Source organism: Thalia democratica, chromosome 8 (assembly GCF_965202585.1).
Source record: "Thalia democratica chromosome 8, ktThaDemo2.hap1.1, whole genome shotgun sequence".
Classification (NCBI taxonomy): domain Eukaryota; kingdom Metazoa; phylum Chordata; class Thaliacea; order Salpida; family Salpidae; genus Thalia; species Thalia democratica.
In genome coordinates, this window is record NC_139172.1 from 12,620,280 (window position 1) to 12,645,471 (window position 25,192).

General features: G+C 27.9%; 1 protein-coding gene across 1 annotated transcript in view; it reads right to left on the bottom strand.

Annotated features, from left to right (window-relative positions):
- Positions 1-25,192, bottom strand: part of LOC145842914 (1-phosphatidylinositol 4,5-bisphosphate phosphodiesterase zeta-1-like) — a 65,485-nt gene that overhangs the window by 14,203 nt on the left and 26,090 nt on the right. Inside the window, exons 8-14 of the mRNA XM_082950389.1 lie at positions 22,620-22,747; positions 22,232-22,447; positions 21,921-22,072; positions 11,706-11,839; positions 7,918-8,106; positions 4,936-5,082; positions 3,851-3,994 (exon numbers count right to left, since the gene is read on the bottom strand). Coding sequence (XP_082806515.1) covers positions 3,851-3,994; positions 4,936-5,082; positions 7,918-8,106; positions 11,706-11,839; positions 21,921-22,072; positions 22,232-22,447; positions 22,620-22,747 — 1,110 coding nt within the window. The remainder of the gene's footprint in view (positions 1-3,850; positions 3,995-4,935; positions 5,083-7,917; positions 8,107-11,705; positions 11,840-21,920; positions 22,073-22,231; positions 22,448-22,619; positions 22,748-25,192) is intronic.

Genomic DNA, 25,192 nt, shown 5'->3' on the forward strand with positions numbered 1-25,192 from the left:
TCATGACAAATCTAGCGAAGTATGTGCTAGCTGAGAATAAAACAAATAGTGGTAAATACGTCTAACCCTTCTCGTAGGTTATTTTTTGTTACTATTCAATTCTAAGAAAACGTCGGAGGCACCATAGATGGAGTGTGTTTACTTACTTTTTCTACACACTCGACAAATTATGTTTTCTACCATATAGCAAAGTACTACATACACAAAACAATAAACGTTAGAATATTTTCGAGTACTTAATAATTATTATCCAAATATCTTTCAATTAGCTATTCTTAACCCCTACCAATGCGACATTTTTTCAACTTTTACTACAGTTATAACGTTTGGCAAACACTTAAGCCGAAGTACAGCTTTTTTAAAATTCAATGCCATCAATTTTGTTTTATTGTAAAATATAATTTTTTTTTTAATATATAAGATTTCTTTTTACTAAGTTAGTTGAAGGTCCAATGTGCTTAAGATTGGGTCTACTTGGGTCACATCAATATTCATTATGAGTCTGTCTTTTAATTTTTATCAGAGGAAACAACACAATGATATTTTCTTCAAACCAGTATTTGTTGTTTTTTTATTTACAAAAGTTTCTAGTATAATTTATTTTTTGATTTGAGACCAAGATTTAAAAGCAGATGCGTCTGACAGATTGTATCAGAACTAAAATTTTCTTAATATCATTCTTATCATGCAGTTATTAAATATCTAATCACAATTTGTAAGCTAAATCTTTTGATTCGTGCATGAACGTTTTAAAATGGAATTTTTACAGCAGTCTGTCGTGTGATTGCTATTACAATCTGTACTGTTGTAACAATTACATAAAAAGGCATCATATATAATAGGATTCGGTACGCTTTTGTTTGTCAGAGCTAAATTACAAAACTAAAATTATTCGCGGGGTGCAATCGTAGTGTCAGTTTTTACTCATTATATAAGACTTAAAATATCTACTCAAATTTTTGAATTACCCTCCAAATTTACCTAAGACCTTTTTTATTTTGCTCTTTTATTCAAACCTCGGAATTTATAAAGTGAGTTTCGTTATTTTTTATTCTCGTAGCGCTTGTTATACCTTCTACTAGCTACATTCTTTTTAATATAAAAACATGCTTCCCTCCGCACTTTTACTCTTTTTCTATGATGCAGTTTTACTATAATATGGTGTAGCTGGTACTAAACAAGGATGTCTCTAGAACATTTTTCGCTGAAGTTTGGTTTTGAATAAGTTAGTCATGCAATAATTTTTTTAACGATAAAACTCCAAAAAGTGTTGCCGTTTTTTTAGTTTTTACTAAACCAGAATTACTTAGACAGGTAGTCCTAGAGTAATAATCAGACTAAACCCTCGCATTGAAATCACCAAGAAAGACAAGCTGTTCATGTTAGGGTAGTTTGCTTACTGCAATATTTAATTTCTCATCTAAAAAATCATTTCTTCCTTGTCGGATAATAGCGTATACCCTAACAAGAACTGCTGTCCTTTTCTTTCTGTTTAAGCAAACAGTTATAATATTATTACCACGACGTCCAAATTTCATATATTGTAAAAGTATGTTCTCGACAGCAAGTCCAACACCATGTTCATCAGCAGATTTACCATATTATAAGAAAGTATAATCCTTTTCTCTAACTTAACCTTTACCAGCAAGAGGTGTTTGCAGAAGAGCTGTATTGTATACTTTAAGACAAGAAAATAGTTGTGAAATAGCCCAATCAACTTAAAAGATGAAAACTTTTCAACTTTAATGTAAAATGAAAACTTTATTGTGTTTTATATTTTGAAAGCTTAATTTATATAATCGTTATAGCTAACTCTTTGTTGTTAGTAAAGTTTGTTTATCACAGACCACTCGCGTCGCGTGGTATTTTTCTTAGGTGGTGCAGAAAAAAAAAACCGAGTTGCCAGTGCTTTAATTGCCCCTGCTTAAGTTGTCCCTGCTCGAGTTATCCCTGCTCGAGTTGCCGGTGCTTAAGTTGCATCTGCTTGAATAGCCTCTGCTCGAGTTGTCCGTGCTCGAGTTGTCCGTGCTCGAGTTGTCTCTGCTCGAGTTGTCCCTGCTCGAGTTGCCCTTGCTCGAGTTGTCTCTGCTTAGCTTTGTTTTCAAATTTTGTTTACAATCGCTTGTGGAATTATACTTAAGCCTTTACTGTTTCAGGGAATTTTCAACTTAGCTTACTTTCCGCAAGGTATTGATTTTGCAGTAATTCTTGAAAAATTTTTGCTTTTTTGAGTTCATTTGCGGCAGTCAAGTGAGCAAAATGGTCGTTTTCTAAATTGGAGTCCTATAAGAGATTTTGTTCTTACAAATTACTAAAACGTTATAGATACTTAATTTTTTCTTACAAAATTTTAAGGTGGTGCAATTGCGGCAGTGCAACACCCCACGCGACGCCCCTGTCATAAACTAATCCGAGGGTATGCTTGGTTATGCATGTAAAGCGGGCCTAGCGGTTACTGACTATAACGCGCTAATATAACTAGATAGTTCTACGCTAGTGTTAAACTGATCTCGTTAATTAGTAAAGTTTATAAAGTGTATATTGAACTTGTACTATTATTCTACTAGGTTATGAGTCTTGATTAAACCTAAATACTGTTTATTGAAGTAGGTTTACAAAATTGATAGTTGACTCAAACTATTGTTTATTGAAGTAGGTTTATAAAGTTGTTAGATAACTTAAACTATTTGTATAATTGGAATTGAGTCTAATGTATATACTCTGAATAAATGTGCGAAAAAATACAATAAACTGCACTAGCAAAATAAAACGAAGTAAAATACTTTGGCTTAACAGCCAATGTTAAAAACAATCGACATCATTACGCTAGTAACGATGGTAACAAAAAAACACGCGTGATAAAATAACAAAGTTAAGGCAAACGCAAAGTAAAACCAAACTTAGCAAAAAATCAAGTAAGCCAAAACCAAATAAGTCAAAAATAAGCGAGTTTAATACTTATAAGAAGGAATAAAATGAGAGAAGAGAAAAAAAAAAGGCCGTTTTCTACCGCTAACCGCTGCAGATCATTACAATCAGATTAAACTTTTCGAGTCTTTACATTAAATCTTTAATTTAAATCAATTTTTTAACAATGGTTTCCCTCTAAAATAAAAAAAAGTGTTTTCTTATTGTGATTCTTTATTCAATGTCGTTATCTCGGTTTAGTATATTATTTATTGAACGAAAAAAAATACGCTCAAAAACTTTGGTCTTAGGACCTGGTGTACAAAAAATGTTTCGGTTATCGAGTCATACACCAGAACAGTTTAACGTCATGGCCAGTATGATTTTATACTCTTACATAAGTTCAAAATTAAGTATTAAATTGCGTAAACATAATTTACACAACTATTTAGTCATATTATATGCTTAAGTATTTTGTTGAAAACATTGACTAGTTTTATCTTATTTTACTAAAGTATATTGACAAGCTCGGTCCAAAGTACTCTTGAATGATATTGTGTGTCAATGTGTGTGTTAAGTGTTCTATGTAAAAAAATTATAGATGAAAAAACTATGAAATGAATTTTTATTACTCAATAAGTACTTCGGAGGTAAGTAATTGACTTTGTCTTAATTCTTTAATAAGTACTTAACTAATTTTTGTAAAAACAAGTCCGTACAACCATATTAAAACTAGTTATATAATTGTTTATTTTGGAATAATTGGTAGTTTTTTTCTTATTATTACATTTTAAGTTTTTAAGAGTTATTGCTGTCTTTTAAAAACTTTAAAAGGATATTTGTCTCTGAAAAACGTTTTTTTAAATTTTATAGTAATTTGACAAGAAAACTAGATTTACAACTTGCAGACAAATAAAAGATAGAAAAAATTAATGTTATTTACCTTGTGTAATACTTGTAAATGGTATTGTATTTTGTCCAACCCTTTCGTGTGAATGATCACAGTCCTTCAACTGAAATTTAACTAAAGCTAGTTCCGGTTTTGAAATATATATCAAAAAATCTTCATTCCAACTGACGCATGAGGCTAGCAATTAAGTTTTACTTAAATAAAAGATTTTCATAAGATTAGTTGTACAAAATGTTAGCAACCAATAGTAATTAGTCTTAGTTTTCAATTGTTAATTTCCTCTTTTTTCCATTATAAGTTACTTTGCTTACACTAAAGCACTAGAATAGTCAAACTTTATAGTTTCAATAGTAAATAATATAGTAAGTTTAAAGAAAGTAACATTTAGGATTACAAACTGTGAACTCGTCAACCGATCATTTATAAAATGGTCGCTACTTAGTATTTTTTTTTCCAAGTATGATTTTTTTAGAGTGCTATATAACTAAACACCAGTTACATAACAATTCAAGCTCGGACAGTTCAAATTCAAATTTTATTATGATAACTAAGAAAAAAAAAAATTTAATACTTTAGAAAATTTTAGTTTTAAAGTTAGATAGTTAGGTTTAGTTGGTTGCAGAACTACTCAAATTCGGTCAATTCAAAATCTAAAAGTTCAAATTCTAAAAAAAAATTATCAAGAAACCATATCACAGAAAGTAATATACTTTAGAAATATGTCTAGGTATTATTAATATCTACAAACCATTTTTTTTGAAAACTTTTAGATGGTTTTTGAGATTTTTAAAAATTAATAAAAACAACTTTAAGTTAAATCTTACTTAAGCCATATCTAAAAAAAACTACTGATATTTTGCAAAAGAGAAAATAAATGACTTTGAGATACTTAAAGACCTACATATGTATCTTTTTCTTTGAAATATATACTACTTTTTGAATTTCTGCCTTTATTTTTTTTTTTAATTTGAATTGTCGGAGTTCGAGTTGACCGAATTTGAGTAGTCGTGCATCCAACTAAACCTAATTATCTAACTTTAAAACTAACATTTTCTATAAGTAAATTTGTTTTTATTTCGTGGTCATGATAATAAATTTTACACGCATTATAAACTTACAATGATGTTCTAAACACGAAGTGTTTCTAGATGTAGTGTCAATTGGATCTCCAACTATTGAAACTTCAACATGCATCACTGAGCGAATTAACTTTTGTAAGTTTTCTAGCTGTACGTTTTCCTTTTTTAACTTGAGTTGTGTATGCTCTGTTTACAGGAACAATAAAAATTTATTATTTGTTTAAATTTGATAATGAGGTATGTTTAAGAATGATTTTTAATTTTTTTCAAAAAAATCTAGTATGGATAAAGTCATTATATTTATAGTTTTTTTTTTTAAGTTTTACCAGTTTTCGACAAATAAAATTCAAGCTAAATATTTAATATATAACAAACCAAAGTGTTTTACAATTTTTTCATTACAACAGAAAACTTTACTTTATTTAAAATGTTTACAGAACTTTAGAATTTACAAATTTTATAAATATTGTAACGTAGTAATGATGTTAAAGATTTTTGTACAGTAAGTCGGTAGGACTTTTTATGGCTACTATTTTATGGGCACTGGGAAGATTTAATTGCACAGCTTTGAAAAATATTTTTTTTTACTTTTTATGACATCATAATTTCTTAACTAAGGGTAGATTTTCGTAAATAAGATTGTGCAAAGAAGTTAAAATAGTGGAAAAACCTGTCATAAATATTATAAAGAGTTTTTGCATTTGAGATTTATTAACAAATATAACTTGAATACACATAATCCAATTGTTTGATTTATAAGTATACTTATGTAATTTATATTTTTAGACTTACAGAAGTAATGGCTAGGCCTAATATGTATCTCATGGGTTAGTTACTATGAAAAATTTCTGTAAAAACAAAAAAAAAACTAGCTAGACTTATTGTATATTTATTCATTTAAAATTGTCATAAAAAAAGCATTATTTATTAATAAAAAATATATTAATTAGTATTGAGTTTTGATCATGACAACTTTTGATTTAAGTTCTATACTTTGTTATAATTGATTAATACTTATAATATATAATGTAATATATTATGTATTATAGATTTTTAGGTAATTAGTATGAAGAATAGGGTAAATTTAGTTGAATTTTAAATATTTAACCCATAATGTTCTTTATTACCTCCACATAACTAATAATAAGATAACAAGAGAGGGATTTCTAATAAATTACAAAAAAATAATAGTCAGAATGATATCACATGAATATGAAGCTTAGAAACATTTTTCTAGCTATAAACTTCTCCAGCATTTGTTTCTGTCAGTATTGTTTACATTGCATAAACAAAAATTTGAGTTCTACATTTTACAAGCCTTGCTAATTTTTGTTGGTTTTTTACAAACCAAAAGTACAAAAATGACATTTAGTTGCAGCAACACCTAAATAGTACCTATAATCTTATTGATGTCACATCAAGTTATGGGCAGATTTAATTGAAGCAATTCTTCCCTTAAAATAGTGTCTATAAAACAGTACCCATAAAAAGACCGACCCAGTAAGTTGAATTTGAGTATACGTTACTTTTTATTTCGTTATTAATTTAGGAACTTGTGTATTTTGAGAAAGTGTTAGTAATTGCTATAAAAGACTTTGTAAATTACAAAAGAAAAAATAAGGTATTAGAGAAACGTTTTAATTTGTTTCTGTTAAAACTTTACTTTTATTTTAATATAATTAGGTTTATTTTTGCTATAAAGAAATTTTGTATTTTTATATGTATATTTTGTGTTTTGCTTTTCTTGAAAAGTAATTTAGTCTTATCTGCTTTATCTTTTGAAATTTTTTATAGGTTACAAAGTCTTCCAAGAAGTTCTGTATTGAATTTTTATTTTGTATTGCTTAGTGTTTCCCATTTCATCTTATATACTGTATCTTTTAAATCCCAAATATAGTTTGCCAGTTCTATTGTACGTCTATAATGTATATATATTTAAAGTGTTTATATATTTATAGTGTTTAATAAAGATTTATTATTCCTATTTCTTTCTTAAAACTGTTTCCTGTAGACGTCACGTTCTTGTTAGTTGCTTTATTGGATGTTACTATGGCTCTTTAGATTATATTATAAATAAAGCATTGGTTGTTTATAGTTCAGGGTTCTTTTAAGCAATTGCAAAGTTTGTCTTTTGTGCTACTTTTTACGTTTTTTTTTATTAACTATTTTTATTTACTTGTCTATTTTTTTAAGTCAAAGTAGTTGATTTTGTTTTATTTTAAAGCAATTTGTTGTATTTTGTCGCACTTTTATTCATTGATAATACACTTTATAGGCTCGACTTCATTACGCAGGTAGTTTTAGCATTCTAAGAATCTTGCTACTTGAATAAATATTCTCAGTTTAAGTATCTAATTGCTTATAACCCTATCTTAATGAACAGCAGCTTAGGTTTAATCAACACTTATAACCTATTATAATAACAGTACAAGTTTAATATACGTTTGATAAATTGACTTTATTATTTAGCTAGTTATTCTAAACATAAGCTTAAGTAACTATCAACGATATTGTTATAATAGCGCGTGATAGTTAGTAATTCCCAGGCCCGCGTATAAAATAAGCAACAATATCTGTGATCGGTTTAATTCAAAACAAACAAATGTATAATAGCATTCCACTATTAGTTTTTTGTTATGTGTTTCAAAATAGCTTGTAAACTTAAGCTAAGCCTTAAGGTCTCCATTACTATTTATTTAAATTTTCATATAAACATTATAAACGAGTTTTGCATTAATCTCATTAATTAAGTTAATAATTGTTTTATAAATATATTCTTTTACCAACAGACTTGTAAACTTTCAGTTATCTGAACAAAATAATGTATGACTAAAACGTATTGTCATTAGTTGTACCATAGATTGTAAAGATGAAACTTGGAATTATTTTAAAGCAAGATTTCTAATAAAGTGCAAAATGGTACAGCTGGCTAAGTTTTGCGAGTGCGAAGTTACGGAGAAGATTACTGTATTATCCAAAAAATTATGTTTATAATTTTATAGTTTAAAAAAAAATACATACTTGATATATGCTGACAGCTAATTATCTGTAGTCGAAGCAGTTTATCATTGTCGGTCGAAAAATCAACTTTTGAGTTTGGCATGCAACACTGCTCACGAGGTTTTAAAATATATCCACAGTTACCGTTCGGCCTGAATTTTCCAAGATATGTTTCCATTTTATCGTCTTTAGTCTGATAATTCATCGAAACTAAAGAAAAAAAGTAGTTGAGTAGAAAACAAAATGCTTTCATATTATTGTATTTATTTATTATTCTAGAAATTGCTGTAACATTTTTATTGTTTGAAGTTCTACTGATTACTATTTTGAAATAAAATAACTTGAAGAAAACTTGTCTATTGTATATTTTCTAACTAATCAAATGTCATTCAAACTTTTTTATTTCAAACAAGATTTGCTTATTAATAAAATAGTACTTTAAAAAATTGTTTATTACACTTTAGTTATTAAAAACTGTTTTAAAATAAAACTTGTAAAATATGTTAATTTTTTTATTCAAAACATTGTCGTACAGTTTTTAACTTTTTCTATCAAACTTACTGAAAGTTTTTAATATATAAAATGAAATAAATACACCAAGTTAAAAACTAGTTCTTACACTACACAATTTAAAGTGATTTCCTTAAAATATCAAACAGAATTTATTTCTTATTTATCGAAATGAAAAGATTAAAAAACTAGTTAATTCAACAACTAGACTATTTTAAACATAGTATTTTTCCATATTTTAAATTTTTAAGTACTTTTGTGTATGTTTACATCTGAATGTAAACTAACTTTTTTAAGACTAGAGAAATTTAAGAATTTCTTATCTAGTTTTTATGTTTATCGTATGAGTATATACCTAGTCTCTAAATAACAAAAATCTTTTTGAACCAAATTATTAACTATCATTTTTCAAAACAATTCAACTATTTTTACTATACATAAAAAGTCTTAATTTAGCTTTGCTTGTACTTGATATGCTAGTATAACTAACAACTTTTATTTGATTCTATTAACAAAATATTTTTTATGATAAAATTAAACAACTAATTTTTTATGTTGAATAAGTTTTACATGTACCTGTATTAAAAAGTATTGTTATAGGGTGGTATTTCAAAATAGGCAAGTGATCTACCGGATCCAAAAAAATAAACTTGAGATCCAGTCGGATCCGATTTTTTTATTTTTTGATTAAGATCTGGTTGGAACCGGGTTTTTTCAAACTAAGACTCTGTATCCAGTGTCATTCCAGCAGCTCCAGCGACAAGGATGAATTTTGGCTGTATCAGCTTTGCTGTTCCGCCCAGACTTCTTATTGTAAAGAGTGAGATCCTACTGCATGGACAACAGCTGGAAACTTAATGTTTATGCCTTGGATTTGTGCTTGAAGAGGCTCACTCCAGCTTCGCAGGTTTTTCGCAATACAAAACACGGAATACGACAGTTACTGGTTACAAGACCAATCCTGTTTGGCGACAGTTTGGGCGCCAGGGGTCGTATTCGTCGGTAGCAGGAATTTTTGAATTCCACAGAACAACCACCGCCTGCCACTTTTCCCTTCTGTATTCTACACTGTTTCTACACTGTATTTCTAATATTATTACTGATGATACACTTAAAAGCATGGATAGTTTACCAATGTTGGATGACCTGAACTGCGAACTAACTATTGAAGAACTCAGTAAAACCATTGTATGATGGCTCCTTGAAAAGCACCAGGTAGTGACGGTATACCAGTGGACTTGCTCCACAATTGTAAGTCATTTTTATTACCTCATCTACATAACATTTTAGTCAAGTGTAGAAGGGAAGGTATGAAGCTACAAGACATGCGTGATGCTAAGATCATAACCTTATATAAGAAAAAATGTTCAAGATCGGACTGTTATAGTTACAGGGGAATTTATCTTCTTGCGATTGCTGGTAAACCTTTTGCAAGAGTAGTTCTTCCTCGACGAAACATGGACGTTGTCTAGCGTGCAAGAGCAGAAAACTAACACATTTCACCTATAATGCCATTATCGCATCCTTAAAACTGCATGGCATAAAAAGATCACCAACGAGGAAGTGTTGAGACGTACTAGTCTAATCACCATGTACTTTACCCTCAGTCAGCGCAGGTTTCGCTGGCTCGGTCATATTTTGAGGATGGGTGCTGAGCGAACTCCAAAGTCTCTGTTGTATAGCGAGTTGGTCGTTGGTAAATGCAACCGAGGTCGACCGAAATTACATTTTAAGGACGTATGCAAGCGCGACCTAAAAAGCTTGCACAGAAGAATTGATGAGTTAGAGTTTTTTGCAAATTACCGCGCCAAATGTTGATCTTTTGTACACAAAAGACTGAGAGAAAGGGAAAAAGAATACTTTATGAAACCGAAAAAATATGAAGAAATGAGAAGCAGAAAGATTTTTTTTTTTTAATCTGTTTGTTTTTATTTATTGCATGACTGTGTGCTTTAAATTAATTCTTTATTTAATTTTTATTTTTTTATTCTCTATGCACAATTACGCATACCCGATCTCGGCTAAAAGCGGTCCTTTTATTATTATATCCGGTTTTTTACAAGTTAAGATCCGGCCGGATCGGGATACTAAATAATTTAAGTTTTATGTACTGTCCATAGAGAACAAACTTAGAATATAATATCACCAGTGTAATATAAAAATGTTTAATTATATATAGTATGAGGGAAAAATTACCGTGGATCAACATTTGTGTGACTAACAACAAGCTGTTATCATGAAGGTTTACGTATGATCTGTTATTTGTAGTGTACAACGTTCTTTTAAAGACATCTTCTATATTTCCTTGCTAAGTTTGTAGAAGCACTTTGACCTGGTTGTCTATTCGCTTTAGGATTTAAAAAGATTTCAGTATTTTCACATGTGGAAATACAACGCTTGACACAATGCGTTGTTTTTACTACACTGTTGCATTACTGTGTAAAAAGGTTTAAGCAACTCAAAAAATTGGCTAACAAGTTGCCATTCTTCAGCTGTAATAAATATTTGTAACTGTAGTCATGTTTATTGTTAGCCATATAGTACTGAAACATCTCTTTTAATTTTTCTAGTTTTTTTAAAGCCAAAGTTTTCAGGAAAAATTCAACTTTAAAATTGTTTATTTAAATGTTAAAAATACTTTTTTTTTCTTACTACTAAAGTCAGTTGTTAAAAAACTTATGCAAAATTTTACATTTCTTAATTTCAATTGTATTTTTAACATCCTATTTTCTTTATTTATTTATACAAATCTTTGAAATATATTTTCATAACATGTATGAATTATTCTTTAAAATAAAAGCCTATAAATAACTAAAACTGAAACAGTCGGAAAAACAACTTTAACCGAAATGTTAGAATTTTTTAGGCGCTAAAGTGCAATAAAGATTTCTGTAAAATATTTTTTCTAAGTAAAAGCACAAAAATCTAAGATAAAACTGAAAGAAGCTGATCGCGGACAGCAAATTCTTTCCAATAAATTGGATGTTAGTTATATTATATAATAGTTGTTCATTAGAATTCGCCGAAGTTTTATTCTAGACTTAAATATAACGATCTGATTGTAAACATCGTCCAAATATTTTTTAAACACTTTTTTTAACTCACACTATAATTATTTTTAGTCTGTACATTGTATTAAAAAATCATGAATTTAATTAAGTTTTCATCAATTTTTGCATTTCCGTTATTTCAAAATTTTTTTTTACAGAATCGTAGTTTGATAATCTGCTAAGCGGTGAAACTCAGAAACTGCAAGAATTTGTAATAAACATTTCTAAATACAATTAAAAATAACACACCAATTTGAAAGCCTGCATTAAAAAGTGGTTGTGGGTCATAATTGCTTGAATCAGTTCTATGACCAGCTGGGTACGTCCTTCCAAGTTGGTATTTGTGGTATTCAATCAATAATGATGTTTTCTGCTTTGACATACTGTTCGTTTATAGTGACTAGTTAATATTTATTAACTCAAAAACAAGTCTAAATTAACAAAAGGCTTGTTTTAGATCAAAAAGAAATTGTGTAAAACTATTAATACATAAAAACTAAATTTTATAACAAGTAAATAACTTATTAAAAATGTTTGCTTAGTACATATTTGTTTCTCATGGTAATGTTGATAGCTGAACTTTATTTCCGCTAAAGCATCTAAAACTTTATGACTAATTTTCTTAATTATTTAGACTGTTCTTTATTTTTGTTTGTATTTTGTTTAAAAGTTTTTTGATAAATAGATATCATTTAATTAACTACTGTCTTGTGATTCTTTTCATATTATTTGGAGCTAACCTTGCACCCAGGTATTTAAAACTTTGCCGAAAACTACTGCTTTATGAATGCTTTTATAAAAACCCAAAGTAGACTAGATTAAAAACTGGGTTAGAGGGATTTATTTGTATAAGTAACTCTATTCTTCTATGAGATGCAAAACTAAAATCTTAAAGCTGTTGTATAAAACACGTTTGTGGTCTACCAGTCATTCCAGCAGTTCTTGAGACGACGAGTTTATGTCAAATTTATCAGCTTTGCTGCTCTGTTGAGTTATTTTTACCACAAAGAGTATTCTAACAACTGGATTTTATGCCTTGGTTGTGTTCTCTTGAGAAGTCACTCCATTTTGCAAGCTTCTTCGTGAAAAGTCAACACGGAAGTTCATAATTACCATTCATAAATACAATAGAATTTGGCAAAAGGATGCGTGCCAAGGATCAATTTTGTCGCTAGATAGAATCTTTATACTCCGTTACCAACGACCATGTGTCTTAAACTAAGCAGTTCTTTGCCGATAAGGCGTTCGCCACAGTTTGCCTTCGTGATTGGGTGTTTATGTAAAAATTAAACTGAAGTTTGAGTTCCTCAAAAACATAAAAGTAAAAGAAATTAACTGTTTAATTGAAAAGTTGGAGCATTCGTACTATGACAATTTCTATGAATACTGAGTCTATATATAAAACCAATGATATCGTAAAACTATCATAACTAACAACATATAACTTGATCATCTAAAAGTTACTATTGCAGATCTTCAGGAGACATAATTTGTTGTTTAAGGCTCTATAAAGGTTTTTTACACATTGTAGACTTCTTAAATAACGTAGGTAACGAGGCTATGCTATCAGCAAACACTTCTACATTCTTTAAAAATTAGGACTTAAAGCAACAAACGTATTACCATTATTGGTTTTCAAGCTAATAATGTAAACCTCGTAAGTGTATACCAGGTTTTTCAAATTTGAATTTATTAACATCCCTTGGCAGAAATTAAAAAAAAATGCCCCTGTTTTTTACATACCGCCCCTTTACTAATTAATCCCCCTTTTGAACTTTACACCGCTTTACCTTGAAATGCTATTTAATGAAGAGCTTTGCCGCAGCGATTTGTATCTTACAAATTTAAAAGCTACAGAAATAATTAAAAATAGTAGAAGAAAGAAAAAATACTTTGAAGTTTTTCTGACAAGTTGTTGTAAAAATAAACAACAAAGCTTTCTATTACAAGGAACTAGCATTGGTGTAGTAGTTAACTGTGTTGTTAATGCGTAAGTCGGTTTATTTTAGATTACAAAATGTAGGGATTACATTGTCTAAAATATAAGTTTAGATTTAATTTATTAGCTATCTTATCGTTCAATAATGTTTAAATTAAAAAAATATATGGTTTATAGTTTAAATCTAGCTAATTGTAGTGTTTATTTAGAATAAATTTTATCTTAGCTGTGTAAATAAGTATTATATCTCATTCCCATTTCACTAATAACCTAAGATGATGACTTATCAAGGGTGTTAGAAAAATTTGTTTACAAAAATGCTTTACCTCATGTCTGCAATCTTCTACCGTGAAAGTCTCCAATAGCAAAGAAGAGAAACTTGGTTGATGGGTCCTACAATTTTATGTTCTTTATTCTAACCACAGTATTGCTACTGATGGTGCATTTAACTATAAGGAAAGTTAGCGGTGTATGATCTATACAGAAAACCAATTAATAAAGAACTAAGTAAAGCTATATCTAAGATGCTTTCTTAAAAAGCACCAGACAGTGATGTATAACCAGCGGACTTACTCTTCCAATGTAGTTCATACCTACTAATTCTCATACGTGAAATTTTATTTGAATTTTAGGGACAAGGTAAGGTACTACAGACACACGTGATACTAAAACATCACCGTGTACAAGAACTAGGTACTAGGTAAGATTGTAATAGATAAAATGGGGTTTTCCATCTTGCTGACAGTAATCAATTCCTTGTTAAAAAATTAACTGAAAGAAAATTTCTAGGGTATTTACGATGATTTAGATACTGACGCTTCAATTTTTAAATAATTAAGCTGTGCGTTAGCTACAGGATAAATTTAACAACACAATATGTTTAATTTATTGCGTTCATTCACATTACTAAAGCTTCCGATACAGTAAACAGAAAAACATGCTTTTGCGATATTGTTTAAAATTGGTTGTCATGTAAGCCTCTTTTACATTTTAAAGTATTTTACACCAACGAAAAAGCAACTGTGCGATATTATGATAATGCTTCTGATTCCCTTATGATTAAAAACAGAGTATAGCAAGGCTATGTTCCATACATTAAATAAATTTTGGGTTTTCTTTTCTACGTACCAGTTTCACTACTACGTATACTGTACAGCGTACACTGTCAACCCTCCTAGGTAAACCCTCCCTGCTTTTTTGGTCATGCTTTGAGTATAAATCAATAGCGCAAACCTTAGGATTTCCTCTATAAAGAATTGGTCGTTGACAAAGGTAACGTTGGTTGCCTAAGGCTACGTAACAAAGAAGTTTGCAAGCGCGACTTGAATAGCTTTGGAGCGACCTAAAGTTTTGGAACTGATTAATTAGAATAGCTACTAAGTGATCGCAAAATTTGCCGAGATCTTAGTATAAATTTTTAAGAGTTTAAGTAGAATTCAAAAAAATAAAAATTTCAAATAGACCCAAAAAAAACGAAATAATTACAAGTATTTTTTGAATGAATCAATAATTTTTTTTTTAAGTTTTTTTTCATACTTTTATTATTTTAATTTTTTTTTAATTGTTATTCTTTATCTGGTTATTTTAATTTATTTTTTAATATATCATGCCATATTTACTGTGTATTATCTTTATATTTGTAATTGCTTTATATTTATTTTTTCAACGTACTTGTTTGATATTTCAAAACTTCCTCTGCATGTAAATACTCAACTTTTGAAAAGTTGATTTAGTATATACAGTTTGTAGATAACTTTATTTTTATAAAATTAGTTCTTTGAAAGGTGGTGTTGTTATATTCCAACAAACTTATTTTGTTGTCATGATTTTAAAGTTTTCTTTAAAAACTTTTACTTCAATATTTTGTTTTATAAATACATATTTAAACTTTCCTAATTATTCTATATTTATATGCTTTTACTACGTATCAAAAGCTTAAGAAATGAGTGTATTATCTGATACTAAAAGCCTTTTTTTAATTTTATATAATATTGTTAATGTTTGAAATTATGTATTTTTAAATGAATATACATCATATTTTAACAGTATTAGTTCACAAGATCAAAAATTAGGATCCAAAACTTTATTTTTCGAATCAAGATCCAGCCAGATCCGTAATTTTCTAATTACCATCAGGTTCAAACCGGTTGATTCGAAATTTTTGCATTAACTAATGATAAACTATACTTTTAATTTTGATGTTTGTTTATTACCTGTTGTCAGGTTTTATCAACTAATAAAATATAATGAAATAATTAAATTCTGGTTTCTTGATTTACAGTTTAATCAATTTTTGATAAAGCATTGAATAAACTATACTAAGATCTGTTGATTTAATTTTAAAACTAAATTATATAGTAATTTAATAGTTAAAGACCAAGTCTTTCTATACACCAGGTCTTTTGACCAAAGTTTTTAGGTGTTAACTTTTTATTGTTTTCAATAAACTTTAAAAAAAAAAGAAATTAATTTAAGTTTTTAAGAATACAAAAGAGAAGCATAAAAAGTAGTTGAAATGTCATAAAATTTAGGAAGCTAAATGTGTTATATATATATATAACACATTTAGCTTCCATCATTTTATGATATTTCAAATTTTATGACAGTTAGATATATATATATATATATAATTTATTGTAATGGCGATTTTAAAAATTCTGGTACATATGTTTCATAAAGCTTTAACTTTTCATAAAGCTTTCATCATCAGCCAGTTAAATTCAAAATAAAAAGCACTGTACTAAACAAAGATACAAAAGTTATGCAAAAAAACAAAAAACAGTATGACGTAATATTGTACATTACAAATATTCAGTACAAAAATCGATCTATCATCTAACAAATAACAAATAGTGTTTAAGTTTGAACATTAACCTTATTTTATACATATAACATTTCAACAAAAATAACCCATTATCAAAGATATTTAACAAACACAATATGCGAATCAGTTATTCATGTATGGCGAATTTGGAGAAATTAATTAAGTCACATAATCAGAGGATTTTAAACAAAAGTAATTTAATCAAAAATCAGTGTAATTGCGCTGGTGGCTGTAAATATAATTTGAAGGGGGGCAATTGCCGGTCAGAGAACATTATTTATAGGCAACAGTTAACTCTGACCTTGAAAAGAAGTTCTACATCGGCTTATGCTCCACTCAATTCAGATTTCGGAATGCTAACCATAAAAAATCCTTTAAAGGTGGTGTATACAAAAATGAAACTGAGCTTTCGAAGTATGTTTGCGGCCTTAAGCGCAAAAACATTGATTTTAAATTAACTTGGGAGGTAATAAAAAGAGCACAGACAATAGCAGATGGTAACAACCCTGTTTGTAGGATGTGCTTAAAAGAATCAACAGCCGTTATGTATGCGTTAAAAAAGGAAGGTTGTTTAAATAAGAGGAGCGAATTTATATCGTCTTGTCGACATATGAAAAAGCTTCTCTTAAAATACAACAAATTTTGAAGCATTTTATAGTCAATTAACTGTTGTTTTCGTTAATTTTAGTTGTTTGATTAGTTAGATGGTAGATCGATTTTTGTACTGAATATTTGTAATGTACAATATTACGTCATACTGTTTTTTGTTTTTTGCATAACTTTTGTATCTTTGTATAGTACAGTGCTTTTTATGTTGAATTTAACTGGCTGATGATTAAAGCTTTATGAAACATATGTACCAGAATTTTTAAAATCGCCATTTCAATAAATTATATATATATATATATTAAAGGTTTTATACAAAGTTCTGATCGATAGTGCTCGACAAATCAAATTGGAGCTTAATATTTATTTATTTAATTATATAAAAACTATAATTCAAACAGCTGTTTCACACATTGAAATGTAAAATTTCATGTGATCGTCAGTAAGTTACAGTTTATTATAATAGTGAACAGAAATTTCGATTTTAGAATTTTTTATAATAATTATGACGTAGTAATGGTAGAGTTTATTGTACGATTAGTTGAATTTGAAATACGCTGTGAATATTATTATATGCTTTTTAGGAAAGTTTAAAAAGGTTATTTTGGAAAAATGTTTTAAGCTATTAGAAAATTTTTTTAGGCTGTTGGGAAAAATGTTATAAAATGCTATAAAATACTCGTGTTTGCCGCTTCGATTTTATTTTGTTTTAATATTTAGTTGGTTTTAATTTTGTTAAAAAAGTATTTTTGATAATGGATGCATATGTTTTGTCTTTCGCTTTTCTTGTTTAGTGTTACGTTCTTATCTGATTTTTCGATTTCTATTTTTTCTAAGTTACAAAGTTTGCAGCCGAATTTAGTATTGAATTTTAATTTTGTCCTGTTTAATATTTCCCATTTAATTTTGTAGTCTGTATTGTTATCTTTTAAGTTCCATATGTAATTCGCTAGTTCTGTTGTGTGTCTTTTGTTAATATTGTTGAATGATGATTTGTGGTTTCTGTATCTTTGTTTAAAGGTATTTCCTGTCGACCCTATATACTGCTTTGTTGTTTTATTTGATGTTACTGTTGCTTTATAAATTATATTTGACACTAGGCATTCGTTATTTAAAGGGCAAGGTTCTTTACGGCAATTACAAAGTTTATCTTTTATGGTGCTTTTATCGTCTATATTGCTTTTGTTTAATATTTTGTTGTTGTGAGCTATTATTTTACTTCTGAAATTATTTGTGCAACTGTAAGATATTTTGATTGTGTTTCGGTTGAATATTTTATGGAATGGGTGGTTTTCGTCAAATGATGTAGTAATCAGGTTTAAGAATTGTTTGCCTATTTTTGAACTTATATTTAGACTGAATGGTGGGTTGAAATATATTATGTCTCTTTTTCTTTGTTTTTTATTTCTTTCTGGTAAAGTGGTCTTATCGTATTTTAAGGTGTTTTTATAATTGGCCGAATTTAATGCTTTTTGGTATTCATTTTTTACATTGTTGAAGGATTCTTCGTTATTAGATAGTTTTATAAGTCTTCTGTTTATTGTTTCGGGTAGTTGTTTTAGTATTTGTCGGGGGTGGTTGGAGTTGTAGTTTACGTATAAAATTGGTGAGTTTGGTTTGTTGTATGGTTGGTAACTTGAGTTTGATATGTTGAAGGATACATCTAAGAAGTCTGTTTGGAATAATCCGGATTCTATTGTTATTTTAAAGCCGTTTCGTTTGAATAATTTAAATAAATATTTAGCGGTGTTTTCAGCTGATCTCGGTGATTTGCTTCTTATTATCCCTAGCCCGTCATCTCTATATAATCCGAATTCATTATCTATAAAAATCTTACTTTTTTTGATTTCATTTAGTAAAAATAACCCTATTAAATCGCAGATTTCTGCCCCGTTAAATGATCCCATACTTACATTAAATAGTTGGTCTGAATTTGTTTTTTCCCAGGTTTGGCTTTTATGAGTTAAAATTGCTTTACAAGAGTGTATAATTAAATTCATTTCTTTGTCTGTTATTGGGTAAAATTTTTCAGCGAATTCTAATGCTTTAATTAAATTATTTTTGGTTATACTAGGGTAAAATTTGGTGATATCGAATTTTATGAATCTGTAGTTTTTGTTAAATTTAGAATTTTTGAACCAGGTGATAACTTCGTCTGTATTTTTCCATTGGTTTAATTTAGATTGTTTTCGTATTATACAATTAATTTTATCTATTAAGTTTTTTGAGTATTTGGTGAAAGGTGATTTACTTGGGTTTATGTCTGTATTTAATTTTATTCGGAAAGTATTCTTTGTGGTCTTTAATTGTAATAAATGCTTGTTTTTCTTCTAGTTTTGGTATCTTGCCTTCTACGTTGTGTGTTTTTATTAGGTTATAGGTCTCATCATTTATTTTATTTACTGTGTTTTTGTTTGATATTTTATATTCGGCACATATTTTTTCGTTTAATATTTTTTCGTAAATACATTTGTCTACTTTATATAGATTATTTGATTTGTCAGCAAACACGAATAGTTTATTTGATGATTCTATTTTCTTTAAATCGTTTTTTAATTCAGTTTGGAATTTATTATAATGTTTTTTAAATTTAATGTTACTTATAATTTTGTACAGCGCATTTTCAAATTCAACTAACCGTTTATCTTGTGGTGCTGATCTTCTTGTAGGGAAGGTTCTTTTGGTTTGTTTTGCTGCTCCTCTTTCTCGGTCTTGTTGGAAGAAGAACGCTTTCCATCTCATTCTTTCTATCAGTTGGTAAACTTTTTGGTACATTAAAACTATGTATTCTGATTTCTTTGTTGTTGCGTTCAGTTGTTCCACCATTCAGTCTAAATATAAGTTCAAAAATAGGCAAACAATTCTTAAACCTGATTACTACATCATTTGACGAAAACCACCCATTCCATAAAATATTCAACCGAAACACAATCAAAATATCTTACAGTTGCACAAATAATTTCAGAAGTAAAATAATAGCTCACAACAACAAAATATTAAACAAAAGCAATATAGACGATAAAAGCACCATAAAAGATAAACTTTGTAATTGCCGTAAAGAACCTTGCCCTTTAAATAACGAATGCCTAGTGTCAAATATAATTTATAAAGCAACAGTAACATCAAATAAAACAACAAAGCAGTATATAGGGTCGACAGGAAATACCTTTAAACAAAGATACAGAAACCACAAATCATCATTCAACAATATTAACAAAAGACACACAACAGAACTAGCGAATTACATATGGAACTTAAAAGATAACAATACAGACTACAAAATTAAATGGGAAATATTAAACAGGACAAAATTAAAATTCAATACTAAATTCGGCTGCAAACTTTGTAACTTAGAAAAAATAGAAATCGAAAAATCAGATAAGAACGTAACACTAAACAAGAAAAGCGAAAGACAAAACATATGCATCCATTATCAAAAATACTTTTTTAACAAAATTAAAACCAACTAAATATTAAAACAAAATAAAATCGAAGCGGCAAACACGAGTATTTTATAGCATTTTATAACATTTTTCCCAACAGCCTAAAAAAATTTTCTAATAGCTTAAAACATTTTTCCAAAATAACCTTTTTAAACTTTCCTAAAAAGCATATAATAATATTCACAGCGTATTTCAAATTCAACTAATCGTACAATAAACTCTACCATTACTACGTCATAATTATTATAAAAAATTCTAAAATCGAAATTTCTGTTCACTATTATAATAAACTGTAACTTACTGACGATCACATGAAATTTTACATTTCAATGTGTGAAACAGCTGTTTGAATTATAGTTTTTATATAATTAAATAAATAAATAAATAAATATATATATATATATAAAAACATATTTTTTGGCAGTGTCAAAGAAAAATTTCATAATAAAGTGCAAATTTAAAAATTGTTTACCTTTGAAGTTTAAAAAAAAAGTTTTATAACTTGTAAAGCAACGAGAAAATATCTTGTTTGTAAACCTTTACAAGATAGGTCAAGTACTATTTTAAAACTATGCAATACTGTAGACTTGTTTGTGTTAATGGTTTACTTAGAGATATGATTCTCAAAGTGTGTGATATTACCCCTTTTGGGACACTTTTGGATATCTGGGGGTAATAACTAGTCATGGGCGAAAAATTATTAGTAATTAAGTAGTAAAGGAGGACGATTACTTTATTAGTTTTTTTTTTCTAATTTGCAGTTATTTAATTGAGCTTTGAAAATTTTGACTTGTGCCTTTTTAGAGATTTAGTATTATAAGTTTTTGTAACTAATTTTTAAAATATAGATGTTTGTTTTTTTTTGTAATTAACTTTACTAAATGCCATAACACATCAATTGGTTCAAGATTCAGATCTTTTTTTTTTAAAGTAAGATCCTGACAGGTCGGCAAATTGCTATTTAGCAGTCCTACAACTATTTAAATAAGATTTTGAACAAAAATTCGAGGGTTAAACTAAAGTTATTATTTTGATAAACTTTAAACACTTTACTTAACCACATTTTAAAACAAATAGTTTTCTGAAATTTATGTACCAATACCATTTTTTTAAATAAATGTATTAATAAATTCATAAGAAAGCTGAACTAAAAGTGAGACTTATCTAAAAAAACATTAAAATATGAAAGCTAAACCATAGAAGTTTAATTAAAATGTAGATTGAGAATTCCATGAAAAAAAAATTATGTTTTTTTTTAACAACAGAGGATTTAAATGTAACAACTGTGTGGTATATAGTTCAGGGTCGGCAGGAATTTGATTGCGGACAAAAACTTTTTAATAAAATCGTTGCAGGCTGCAGTTGTAGTTACGGTTTACTCTTAATTTTAAACTCAAGAGTATCTAGTGAAAGTTTCATAATATTACATCCTCGCGGGCAGCTTACTTTTCGCGAGCTTTAGTTTTACCTTTCTCGGGTGCATCAAACTTATAATAGAAATGTTCTTCCGTGTCGCACTTTAACCTTGTATGGTCCGCAGTTTGCCGATCCTTTGTATCATAGAAAAGCTAAGTAGGTTTGTGGTTTTTGTTTTAAGTATAAATGTAAAACGTTTAAATTAAAAATAAATATAAGTATTATGAACAAATTACTTCATTGCTTTTGTTTCAGAAATTGATGAAATTTCAGAAAAGTTTTTCATATTAAATCCAGGTTTAAGACTGTCACCTGGAAGCTTAAATTTAACACTCTTGTGATAAACTATCAAGTCTGACAAATCTTTTGCGAGTTTTTGCTTCTTTTTCTGAAATATTGATTAGTATAAATATATGTAATTTTTGTAAAAAATGAGATGCAGTATAATAAAGTCTGGTCAACAATTTTTGAAAGACAATTTTAGAGTGTTTTATATTTTTAAACTATGTTAGTGTTTTTAAAATATACTGAATAAAAGCTTATGGACCGTTGAACTTTTTCTTTGTGATGTTTGTCTGCTTGATGACGTTGATGAAGGTGTAAATATTTTACTACATTGACTCAGTTCAATATTCTCCATATTGTTTTTTGTACGTGTTTTAATTACTTTGTGAAACCTGCTCGAAAAGTTTGGATGGTTTGAATGTTGTAGCGCCACCTTTCGCTGAGCCTTTGATTTAGTAAGTGGATTCGTTTCCCTTAGCTGTTCGTCATATAAAGTAAGCATATTTTTTAGAGTTTTAGAATAAATTTTTATTAGACCTAGTGTACAACAATTATTTTTTGTATGTAACTAACTATGTAAAGTTAAAATAAATATAATGCTATATAATGAATACTTATTACTAAATACTTGTAGTTACTATCTAACAAACTTTTAATTCATCCCGGTACAATGTCACAGGTGGAATAAAGTCATCGTCTTCACTTATATCTTCAAAAAAATCCCCATTAACGTCGGATGTTTTAGTTAAACTATCATAATCTTGAGTTAATTTCTTTCCTTAAAACATTTTTTTAAAGATAAAAGTTCAATGAAGTTTATTAAAATTTGAAGAGTTACCACAGATTTTTTATTCGACAAACTTATTGGAAATTTTAGTTAAACAACGATTTATATTTTATTACTTAACTTGAAAAAACAAATTGTTAACTTACAATTAATAGAGAAAATGTATTGCAATTATTTAAAACAATAAGCCAAAAAATAACTATTGCTGCATTTTATAAAAATCTATTATGTTTGTAGTTTTACAATTACACCATTTTAATATATTAAAGTGCCAAAGCAAGTGTTAATGTTAAAAGTAATTTTGACTCGTTTTTGTTAACTAAGCATGGAGTCATAGAAATAAAATTAAATTTTACTTACATTTCTAATCTAATCACTTTGAAAAAAATTAAATAAGTTTTATACTTTAAAACTAGAAAACAAGTCAAAAAAAATTCGAGCTTATTTACAGTGTATAGAATTTATCAAAATTATATGAAAAAAAAATATTATTATCCTCGTCTAATTTTTTAATCTTAGTGAAAAAGTAGCATGTATGTAGTATTGTATTGTCAAATAGTAATGTACATGAATCAATTTAGTACTGCTTAAAAATTTGTTTGGTTTAAAAAAAAAAATTAACCCAGGGGCGTGTAATGACTGGTTTCCTAGGCGACCCCTGAAAAAAAAGAAGCTTTGGCTATTCTCTAATAACGTTATTTATAGATTTGGTTGTGCTTATTTGCTAAGTTTTTAATTAATGATTGTTGACTTTTTTACATTGATGGATTACAGTAAGAAAGTTTCGCTTTTAGCTTGGGTATCTCCTCAAGTAATTTAAAATAAATTTCAATTAAAAATTTTTCTTTTGTTTAGGAAAACTTTTTGCTAAGTTGTTTGAGATTTCTATAATAAAATTATTTACAATGTAAATTAACTATTATTATGCATTGATTATAAACTAGTAAGTACAATTTAACTTAAAAAATGTTCAATGTAATTACCAAAGTTTAATTACACTTAGTTTATTGTATATTGTGAAGCAAGCTGTATCATTTTAAACTACATAGCAATTGAAATTGAGTTGAATGTTGCAAAGTCAATACATTTACAATAATTTTTCAAACTTTGATTCTAATCGCTCACTAAAAGCTGACCATGCCATTTTAAAAACTTGACCACGATAATCTAATATTGAAATTTCGATATTTTCTTTAAAATTTTATTTAACTTTAAATTTTTTGCATAAATATTCAAAATTTAAAGTTAATAGTTTCCTAATAAAGATCCTAGCAAAAGAAGTTCACTGAAGTATATAATATTAACAAATTAAAACAGTACTGTTTAAATTTGTAATTCTTACTTTTTGCATATATACTTTTTTTGTATATGTACCAACCACTGGGTTTGGGTCTTGCAATGTTCAACTTAGAAAGTTTTAAAAACCAACATTGGGCCCCTTCACCATCAGGCAAAACATATAACTATCATTTGAGGATGTTTTAACATTGTTACTTCAGTCTTATTTTTTGTATATGTGTCGATCACTGGGTTTAAATTTAAAATGTATAACTTAGAGAGTTTTAAAGCCATCATAAAGACTCTTACACCATCAAGCTACACATTTGATAACCAACAAAATATATTTATATGCTATTGAACAAGTTTAACCATTACTTCTTTCAAGTGAAATTTCAAATTTTAAAAATTAAATTGATTAAAGAAAAAACAACTTTGTAAGCAACAGATATTCAAATGTTAAGAAAGTTAAAATTCAAGTTACTTAATAAAAATGGGAAGGATATCATAGATAGAAATTTCTTAAAACTTTAAATAATTTTTTATTATTTTATTTTGTCAGTTTTATTTAATTTGTAATAATAGTTCTTAACTAAAAGATTTACTAAATTTAATAAACTGTAGTATGTTTGTTTAAGTATTGAATTTGATACTTAAACAATATGTAACTTAATAACTTTTTTATGGCTTCTTTAGTTTTAAATTATTTAAGTTTCCTACAGTAAAACTTATTTTAAACTATAATACTTTTGTATTAGTAACTTTTAGCTTGTTTATTAATGTTTAACACAGCGTTTTTTGCTAAAAAATGCGTACCCGACCAGCAGTGCGTACCTAAGTGGCCAGTTACATTATAGAAAAAAAAAATTGTGCTACCCCACTGAAAAACGTCTAGACACGCAACTGATTTAAACACCTTTATACTTAACTTTAAGTTTAACCTTTATTTTTTTAGTTTTAATACGTTTTAGCATACTTATTGTCTATAGAAAGAATAAAACCCCAGTAACAGCTGTTTTTAAAATATTTACATCTTAAATAATTTAGTGGACACATAGATTTTTTAAAATGGTATACTGTGCACAGTTTTTTACAGTCTGTGGATGCATCGATATCAGTATTAATTTTGTTTTTAAAGTCGCTGTTTTTTTAATTACA